The sequence below is a fragment of the Chiloscyllium plagiosum genome, unplaced genomic scaffold (assembly GCF_037043375.1).
Source record: "Chiloscyllium plagiosum isolate Xiang-an unplaced genomic scaffold, Cpla_swu_hap1 HiC_scaffold_28, whole genome shotgun sequence".
Classification (NCBI taxonomy): domain Eukaryota; kingdom Metazoa; phylum Chordata; class Chondrichthyes; order Orectolobiformes; family Hemiscylliidae; genus Chiloscyllium; species Chiloscyllium plagiosum.
Genome location: NW_028270166.1, coordinates 41,626,767 through 41,637,180, shown reverse-complemented (window position 1 = coordinate 41,637,180; position 10,414 = coordinate 41,626,767). Strand labels below are relative to the sequence as shown.

The window sequence follows — 10,414 nt, the reverse complement described above, 5'->3', positions numbered from 1 at the left end:
TTTGTGTCATCCGCAGAAATATTTGCCCATGTCTTCTATCTTCTCATCAAAATAATTTATTTAAATTACAAACAAAAGTGGACCCAGCATCGATCCCTGTGGAACACTGCTGGCAACAGACCCCCAGTCTGAAAAACAACCCTCCACCACCACTCTCTGTCTCCTGCCATTAAGCCAATTTTGTACCAAACTGGCAAGCTTACCTTGAATCCCATTTACTAAATAATCTATCATGCGGAACGTCTTTAAAGGTTTTACTGAAGTCCAAGTAAGAAATGTCTACTGTTTTGCCAAAATGAATCTTCTTGGTTATTTCCTCAAAAAACACAGTCAAGTTTGTGAGACAATATCTCCCTTATGCAAAACCATGCTGACTATTCCTAATCATTGCCTCGCCAAATGCTTGCCTGTCATTTTTGTACCACGTCCATCAAATAAAATGACACAGCTGAAAACTTAAATAAAACATTTATTTTAGAAAAAGATACATACTTGCTTGAATTTAGTAATGTTTATACCTACGTAACATACAGAATTACCTGGTCCTGGGTTCCCATATGAATTAAATAGAAGTTGATTATTTAAATGATACAATTGTTAGTTCTAAAGAGAAATGTGCACTGGAATTGTTCCAATCTTAATGGGGGCTGAGGCTGACACTGTGACGTGATACGCTGGAATGGGAATTGTAACATGCAGCTGATATGAGATTGAAATAATCTTACACCTTGACATGTCGCTGATAAACATTGGTTTAGGCAGCTGTAAGGATCCGAGGATTTTTGTAACTTCTCTTGGTGGAGCCTCGATCACTGCCTCCATCTTCTTAACTTCGCTATTCTCAATGAACTCTCGGTAATGGTCGCACAGTGCTTCCTGAACAAATGCCTTGTACTTGACCTCAGCTGCAATGGAGTAACAGATTATCCGGAGAAACCTCATTGTTCGGTTGTCGATTTCAGATGTGATGATGATGTCTTCACCAGGGACGAACCCACTCTTGTCCACTGTTACGTTCATAGAAATCCCTGGCATCTTCCAGCACCAGTATGAAATTTCTTTCTCAGCTGTCAACTTCAGAGGAAGCTGGAGACAGAAGGAATAAATGGGATCACTGACACTGTTGAGAAATAGAACAATACAGCTTTAAATATGAAATGAAAAATGCCGGAGGATCACAGCAGGTCAGTTTAGAGTCATAGAGATGTACAGCACGGCAGCAGACCCTTCGGTCCAATTTGTCCATGCCAACCAGATATTCTAACCTAATCTAGTTCCATTTGCCAGCACTTGTCCCACATCCCTCTAAAGCCTACCTATTTCTATACCCATCCAGATGCCTTTAAATGTTGTAACTGTACCAGCCTCCACCACTTCTTCTGGAAGCTCATTCCATACACGTACCACCCTCTGCATGAAAAAGTTGCCCCTTAGGTCTCTTTTAAATTTTTCCCCTTTCACCCTAAACCTATGCCCTCCAGTTCTGGACTTCCCCCACCCCAGGGAAAATACCTTGTCTATTTACCCTCTCTATGCCCTTCATGATTTCAGAAACTTTTGGAAGGTCATGCCTCAGCCACACTCAAGGGAAAACAGCCCCAGCCTGTGCAGCCTCTCCCTATAGCTCAAATCCTCCAACCCTGGCAACACCCTTGTAAATATTTTCTGAATAGGGTTAGCTGAAGTGCAATTGATAACATTCATGTGAAGCATAAAAACCAGCTTGGACCAGTTGAGCCAAATTGCCTGTTTCTGTGGCATTGGCCTTTATGCTGTAAGATCACATTGCTTGAGGTACACATTTTCCCTGGAGCATCGGAGGGTGAGGGGTGACCTTATAGAGGTTTACAAAATTATGAGGGGCATGGATAGGGTAAATAGGCAAAGTCTTTTCTCTGGGGTCAGGGAGTCCAGAAGTCAATTCTAGAGATTTGAGCACAAAATAGAAACCTGGTTTTTACACTCCACTTGCAGAGAAGATGAATGAATCTTATAAAATGCAGTAAGTGGCACTCCCAGACACATACCCTGACCCACTTTACAAAGGGCAGTGGCGATATTAAATGGCTGACATGCCCAAGTCTACTGAGGCATTAAAGTGGTCAGTTAATGGCCACACTTTTTCCCCTTGGCTATTTGATCAGAGGCAGGGTGAGTATCATGCCAAAGTGAGAATCCAGCATAGTTGGGTGGACTTGTTTCAAACAAGAGGGTGATTGAGGAATGTCACTTTGAAGAGGTACCCTGTGCGCATGGGATACACACCCCTCTCACCCCCTTTAAACCAGCCCCATCATGTCCCACACCTGGTACTGCACACCCCATGTACCCTGACTGCGGCCTGCAGCCAGGGCCTGGCTTCCACAACTTTTGTCTTCTTTGTGGCACTGTTTGCAGTCCCAGCAGTGGCCACTACTTGAGCATGGCGTTGCTGCTACAATCGACTGACAGCTCACTTATACAGGATATATTATATCTGTCCAGGCAGGGGTGGAGATTTCGCATTGAACAAGTTAATGATCCGCTGAGTGTAAAATGACTCCAGGATTGGTGTTGATTTTTTTTTAAGTCTCAGAGTGGGGACAAGGACCATTGTACCCATAAAACCAACCCACAGATTACTCTTTGGGGCAACACGGTGGCTCACAGCACCAGGGACCTGGGTTCAATTCCAGCCTCAGGTGACTGTCTGTGTGATGTTTGGACAGTCTCCCTGTTCTGTGTGGGTTTCCTCTGGGTGCTCCGGTTTCCTCCCACAGTCCCACAGGTCAGGTGAATTGGCCATGCTAAATTTCCCATAGCGTTAGGTGCATAACTTAGGGGGAATGGGTCTGAGTGGGTTACTCTTCAGAGGGTCAGTGTGGACTTGTTGAGCCGAAATCCTGTTTTCCGCACAGTCATGGAATCGTTACAATACAGAAGGAGGTCATTTGACTCATCGTGCTTGTACTGGCTGTCTAAAGGAATAACTCAACTTGTACCTCTCCCCAGCCTTTCCCCTGCAGCACTGTATATTTTCCCTTTTCAGGTAATGATACCATTTTCTGTTGAAAACTTTAATTTTACCACTGATTGAACACGCGTTTAATCAGTACGCTCCAGAGCCTTCCCATTCCCTGTGTGTAAAACCTTTTTTCACACGTTGTCTTTGCCTCTATTGCCAGCTAGCTTAAATTCATGCCCTCTCGTTCTTCATCCTCCCATCTCCTCACCAACTCTCTATAAATGCTTCATGATTTTGAATACCTCCATCAGATCTCCTCTTAATCTTCTCTTAAGGAGGGCTTAAGTCCAGTTTCTCTACTCGATGGACAACTGTTCCAGACTTTAAAATCTATTTAGATAACTGAACTTCTTCAACGCTGGAATCATTCTCTTGAATTTTTTCTCCACTCTCTCATGCCTTCACAGCCTTCCTGAAATGTAGTGTCTAGAAATGGTCTCAGTACTCAGGTGAGGTTGATCCAGTTATGTTTAATGTTACTTCCCTGCTTTTGTGCTCTGTGTCTCATTTATCAAACCCATTATCCCTTATGTTTAGTTAACTGTTTGCTTCACCTGTCCTTCCCATTTCACAGGTTTCTGTATAAACATCCAGGTCCCTCAGTTCCCGAAAGTCCCCCAACGCCTTTAGAATCGTACCTTTTTTTTATTAACTTCAATCCGATCATTGCACACTTCTCTGAATTAAGTTTTATCTTCCACCAATCTATCCATTCCAGCAGTTTATGTAAACTTTACTTCTACCTGCTGAAGTTCTACTGACACCCTCCTAGGTGACAATATTTATAAGTTTTGTATCATCTCAAAATGTTGATATTGTTCCATGTTCATCAAGATCTAGGTCATAATGAAGAGCAGGAAAAACAGAGATCCTAACATTGACCCCTGGAAAGCACCAATATAAACCTTACTCTAATCTGAAAAGCAACTCTTTACCGTGAGGCAATTTCATATCTGTTTTGATTTTTTTATTATTACTCCATGAGCTCTAACTTTGCTGACAAGTCGGTTGTGCTACACTTTATGAAACGCCATTTGGAAACCTGTCTATACCACATATTATCCTCACCAACCCTTTCTGTTCACTTGTCAAAAAAACGCAATAGCATAGCTAAACATAATTTGGCCTTAAGAAGTCCAAGTGATGGGAGTGTTTTGTTAGCTCTACAGTTTATTGGAGATAGTGTGGACTGGAGCTGCTGAAAAGTCAGAGTCGATAAAGTGTGGAGCTGGAAGAAGCACAGCAGGTCAAGCAGTATCAATTTATCCTTTATTACACTATTAGCTCATTCTAGAATGCGTCATAACTAGTAGCTACCTTGTTACTGGGATCGAGATTAAGGTTGAATGTTTCCTGTATCTTCAAGATCTTCTCCACCTGTGCTAGAGTTCCCCCAATTGCTGTGCAGAATGCCCGTATGAAATATCGGATTTTCCCATGACTGCCACTAAAGGTAGATGGGAGGGCATCTTCTAGTTTGTAGCTGAACTGAAAAACATGGGGGCCAGCTTCCAGGGCTTGTTCCAATCCCTCAGCATCATGATCTATGGAGAAAAAAGTTGGATATTGTGATTAGTGAATGTATTTTAGGTAAAAGCTAGCTCTCGGAGATAAGAGTTATGTTTGTACAGCACTTTTTATGATCTCAGAACATCCCGAAGTGCTTTATTGCAAATGAAGCAATTTTAATTTCAGTTGCTTTGGTACTGTAGGAAATATGGCAGTCATTTATTGCACAGCAAGCTCTCATGTTTATGTAATAAGTGGACAGATAATCTGTTGGTGATGTTGGTTGAGGAATAAATTGATAAATATTGACCAGGACGTTAGAGAAAGAACCCTGCTCTCTTTGAATTAATGCCTTTGGATTTTTTACGTTAATCTGAGAGATGTGAGGCCGTATTTTCATCACCAAAGCATGTAGCTTGGTGTCACACACCTCAGTTTAAAGGGCTTTTGTTACACCAATTTTCACTCCTGTGGGGTGGGTTTTGCTGAGGCTGAATAGAGTTAGGACCATTGACTCGAAAGTAGATAGTGGACAGTACTCCCAATCGACCTGACAGCGAAAAAATCTCCCTTTCGTGAAACTTACAATCCATTCAAATCTTTTAAAACTCTCAAGTGGGTAGTCTTTATATCAAAGATAGTTACTCCTTTAACATAGGACAAAGAACTGTGGATGGTAGAGATCTGAAACAAAAACAAATTGTTGGTGAAATCAAGTCTGTGAGCATCTATGGGGAGAAAGCAGAGTTAATGTTTTGAGTCTGGTGACGTCATCAGAACTTAGTACTTTATTAGCCTCTTTAAACTGTCAATACATTATTTCAATATCTCCTGCTTAGATAATTGTATCTTTTGAAACTCTATTAATCATTCCAAGATGACATAATTGTTCTTGGAGAATGTCAAAGAACTCTGTTTAAATTGTGGAGTGGGTAGTCATGTTTCATATTTTCATCTGTTCTAGATGGCTACTTAACCAAAGGATTTCAGCAGATCATCATTTCTTTAACTCTGACTGATAGCTTAGCCTCTTTTGTGTTCTGGGTTTAAGGAGCTGGGGATGGGGATCATGTCACTTGAACAGATCTGATCCAAACCCCAAGAGTTTGCATCCACTCCATGACTTGTCACTCCTGCACTCTGAATCTCCAGCATCTGCAGTCCTCACTTTCTCCACTGTGAATTAATAAACAAACTCAGTACTAAATTCAAATAGCCCTGCTTTGCTTGAATCTCTCCTGAGAATCATTCCCTGCACACGTTCAATTTAGCAAGAATTACTGATAGCTGTTTGATATAGAGGGCAGGATTTCTGCATTTGCCTTCTGACCCCCAATGATCAAGGTCCGTAGTCTTCCTGACTTCAGGAAGCTCTGTCCTGCGGGCCTCTGTTTAACATATTATCCAAAATGCCACATCTCCTACATTGCACGATTCCCAGAATGCTGCACTAGATTTCATGCTCAATAGCTTAAACCTGAGCCACCGCCCCGTGGCCGAAAACTTTAACTCTCCCTCCCACTCTGCCAGGGACATACAGGTGCTGGGCCTCCTCCATCGCCAAACTCTAACCACTCGCTCCTGGAGGAAGAATGCCTCATCTTTCATCTTGGGACCCTCCAACCACACAGGATTAATGTGGATTTCACCAGTTTCCTCATTTTCTCTCCATCCCACCTTATTCCAGATCCAACCTTTCAACTCAGCACTGCCCTGAATACCTGTCCTACCTGTTCATCTTTCTTCCCACCTCTCTGCTCCATACTCCTCTCTGATTACCCCCACCTTCATCTACCTATCTCACTCTCAGCTATCTTACCCCAGCACTAACCCCCTCCCTTTTATCTCTCCACCCCTTGGTCCACAAACCTCATTCCTGATGAAGGGCTTATGCCCAAAATGTCGATTCTCTTGCTCCTCGGATGCTGCCTGACCTGCTGTGCTTTTCCAGCACCACACTCTCAACTCGATTAAGAGTGTTACCACTGAGTCACAGCTGACAATATACTCAGGTCTCATTAATACCTCGTTTGAGAGTTTTAAACAGTGAAGACTTTGTAAGGTGGTTAGCACAGCATCGGGAGTTGACATTGTTATTTTAATTGAAAAATCAATTAAAATTCTGCCCATAAAACTGGGCAGAACCAAAACCGAAAGTGATTGAGTCATAAAAGTTGAAAGCATAGAGACCAAGGGAGGAGGCCAGCCAAGATGAAACAGAATAGAGGGAGTGAGTAATCATCTAATACAAATGCCAGAGCACTCTCGGAATTTAGATTGACATCACAATATTTAATCAGGTGGAATTTGGAGGGCGGGCAGATGGGGTGGGTGAAAAAAAAGTAATTTCTTCCTTTTGGAAATTCAGAAAGCCTGGAGGTGAGGTGCTGAATGACTTCAGGGCTGGTGCAGTGAACACAAGTGTCAGGGAGGGAGGTTAGTGGAAACTAAAAATAACATCAGCACAAGGAAGGGTGCAGAGAGGATTCTCTTAATGATATTCTTTTGCACTTCTTTCATATATTTCTATTGAAGTTTAGTCAGTCTGATAAATAAAGGCAGAACACACCAGTTCAGTGTAATGCACACCCTGTTTCAGGATGCTGCTTGTCAGTTTCAGCTGTCATCAGCCACAAGAGTCTGTGAACTATGTGGAAAGTATGTTTCTGGGTGCAGTCACACTGTAACGTCAGAGAGTGCTGTAGGAAAGGGAAGGACTGCCTACTGGTGCCAGTGGGAAGTGGCCTCCTGGGGAGTGCAGCTACAGCAATGTGTGGATCAGCTATACAAGCAAAGGAAAATGTTTGGGACAGCAACTTTAACAGGAGATTTTGTGGTTAGAGAAGCTGACCTGTCTTTCTACAGCAGCAGACATGAACCCATGTTGACATATTGCCTCACAGTTAAAGATGGAACCCGAGGCTTGCAAAGCTGTCCGGGGAAGCTTGAAGCCATAGTCCATATCAATACCAACAATATCAGTAGAAAGAGAAAGAAAATCTTGCCAGCTAATTTTTGGGGAGCTAGGAAAGAGACATGCAAGCAGGACCTTAGAGGTAATAATCTCTGAATTGCTCTGTGCCACATGCTAATGAGTGTAAAAATAGGAGGCTGGAGCAGGATAAAGTTGTGCCATTATAAAAGATGAAAGGTTTAATCTAAAATTGCTTAATGTATCACACTTCCATGGCACTGGACTCCTTTGGCTATAAATTCTGTGATCATGACCTTATTCTCCACACTCATCTGATGAAGGAGCAGTGCTCCGAAACATAGTGCTTCCAAATAAACCTGTGGACTATAACCTGGTGTGGTGTGATTTTTAACCAAATTGAAAGTGTTCAAAAAAAACAAAGTGGGAAACAAAGGAGGGTGACAGAAAAGATTATGGGGAATATTACAGTACTGAAGAGAAAAGAAGTTCTGGGAGGTATTAAAAAAACTTTGGTGATAGGGTTAAGAAACACTTGAAGTGCCCATATACCACTGACATGATCTGTTATGGGAAAAATAATAGGGGAGCATCTTTACAAGGAAATTACAGAGGTACTATAAAGTTATGATAACGGGAAATGTTAATATAAACTGGGATATTAACATGAAAAAGGACAGAGTGAGTAAAGAAGTGTATTTAAGATGATCATATTATTGTGATGCTCTGGCCCAGTGGGATCTGGTCTGGTTCTAGAGAATGAGGCAGGTTGGGGATTAATCAGGATACATTTAGGGAACAGTGATCATTGAATAATGTGATTTAGCTTATTTATAGAAATAAAAATGGACAATCTAGAGTTAAAATAAGTGGCTTCATTTTAAGTGGCACCATAGTTAGCAATGTTGCCCCACGGCACCAGGGACCTGGGTTCAATTCCACCCTCGGGCAACTGCCTGTGAGGAGTTTGCACATTCTCCCGGGTCTGTGCAGGTGCCCTCGGGGTGCTCCTCCCATAGTCCAAAGATGTGCAGGTTAGCTGGATTGATAATGCTAACTTGCCCACAGTGTCCAGGGATATGCTGCCTGGTGGGTTTGTCATGAGAAATGTAGGGTTATGGTGATGGATGGGTCTGGGTGGGATGCACTTCGGAAGGGCAGTGTGGACTCGATGGGTCAAATGGCCTGCTTCCATACTTTAGGGATTCTATGATTTAACAAAGGACCTTTAACTCAGGTAACAGTACTTGGAGATTACAATTAGTTAAATCCTTAACTCCTGGTAAAACATGTTGGCAGTAGAAAAGGTAAATTCAGACATTAAATGCAATTCAAGTGAACCTCATGGTCGAGAAGGAAATAAAGAACATTCTTCAATATCTCCAGGATGTCAGGGAATATCACGGGGACTGTCGAAGTATGGAAAAGAGACCTGGAGATCAGAGAGCAAGTAACAGATGAAATTTAATGTAGCAAAGTGTGAAGTGATAAATATAGCTAGGCAGAACAAGAAGAGGCAATATTACATTTTAAAACTACAGTAATATGCAAAGGGACTTGTGGGATTACGTGAATACATCATTGGTGACTGGGTAGATTGCCAATGTGGTTAAAATGCATAGAGATCCTGGGTTTTTAAAATGGAGGTTTTGATTGCATGAGCACATGAGTTATGATAAACCTTTGTAAAATACTCATTGGCCTTCAAATGGAGTACTGTGTCCAATTCTAGATACTGCATATAAGAAAAATGTAAAGGCGTTTGTGAAGATGCAGGAAAGATTTGAGAATGGTTTCAAAACAAGAAACTTCAACTGTGAAAGTAAATTATAGAAGCTGGGTTTGTTCTCTGCAGAAAGGCATTTCAGGAAATTTGATCGAAATATTCAAAGCCATAGTAATTATGTCAGAATAATTAGGGAATGTCTGTTCCAATGGTTGGAAAGGTCAAGAACCATAAAATATCAACTTAAGGTGATTGACTAAAGAAAACCCTGCAATATAAGAAAAATATTTTTATGAAGTAAATGTTTAGGAACTGTAATGAATGCTTGAGACTCTAGTGGAAGTAATTGGGTTTTCAACATAGAATTCGATCAGCAACTTAGGGGAAAACATGTTTCAGGGCGTCATTAGGGAATGAGCTGGGCATTGTGTTTAATTGAATGGCTCTTGCAGAAAGCCAACAATGGCACAACAGGCCAAATAACCTCTCTGTCATTATTGCTGTACCTCTATATGTTTTGTAAGAGGACAGGATGCCACTGAGCCAATTTAGACAATTGAAAATATGTTAGGGTTAAGTTAATAAACACTTCAAATTGACAAGATGAAATAAAACTGGTGTCATTCCCCAAATAAGGACTTAGTATAAACATGTGGATAGAGCAGATGAATGCATGGCTGAGGAGCTGGTGTATGGGAGAAGGATTCACATTTTTAGATCATTGGAATCTCTTTTGGGGTAGAAGTGACCTGTACAAGAAGGACGGATTGCACCTAAATTGGAAGAGGACTAATATACTGGCAGGGAAATTTGCAAGAACTGCTTGGGAGGATTTAAACTAGTAAGGTGGGGGGGGGGTGTTGGGGGGGGGTGGGGGGAGGGAACCCAGGGAGATAGTGAGAAAAGAGATCGATCTGAGACTGGTACAGTTGAGAACAGAAGTGAGTCAAACAGTCAGGGTAGGCAGGGACAAGGTAGGACTAATAAATTAAACTGCATTTATTTCAATGCAAGGAGCCTAACAGGGAAGGCAGATGAACTCAGGGCATGGTTAGGAACATGGGAGTGAGATATCATAGCAATTACAGAAACATGGCTCAGGGAATGGCAGGACTGGCAGCTTAATGTTCCAGGATACAAATGCTACAGGAAGGATAGAAAGGGAGGCAAGAGAGGAGGGGGAGTGGCATTTTTGATAAGGGATACCATTACAGCTGTACTGAGGGAGGATATTCCTGGAAAT

The 10,414-nt window shown here is 41.9% G+C and overlaps 1 protein-coding gene across 3 annotated transcripts; it reads right to left on the bottom strand.

Annotated features, from left to right (window-relative positions):
• Positions 1 to 551: 551 nt before the first annotated feature.
• LOC122565080 (arrestin domain-containing protein 5-like) lies at positions 552 to 6,711 on the bottom strand. 3 transcript variants are annotated; one of them, XM_043720715.2, is made up of 3 exons: positions 5,100 to 5,160; positions 4,322 to 4,548; positions 552 to 1,086 (listed from the first exon to the last, which is right to left on the bottom strand). In XM_043720715.2, the coding sequence occupies exons 1-3, from the start codon at positions 5,104 to 5,106 to the stop codon at positions 604 to 606; spliced, it is 717 nt and encodes a 238-aa protein (XP_043576650.1). In that variant the 5' UTR covers positions 5,107 to 5,160; the 3' UTR covers positions 552 to 603. The 3 variants fall into 3 exon arrangements, 1 of the variants encoding a protein (XP_043576650.1); XR_006316071.2 differs by lacking the exons at positions 552 to 1,086; positions 5,100 to 5,160 and adding an exon at positions 6,383 to 6,711 and having other exon boundaries at positions 4,278 to 4,548; XR_015751925.1 differs by lacking the exons at positions 552 to 1,086; positions 5,100 to 5,160 and adding an exon at positions 6,539 to 6,711 and having other exon boundaries at positions 4,278 to 4,548.
• Positions 6,712 to 10,414: the final 3,703 nt, after the last annotated feature.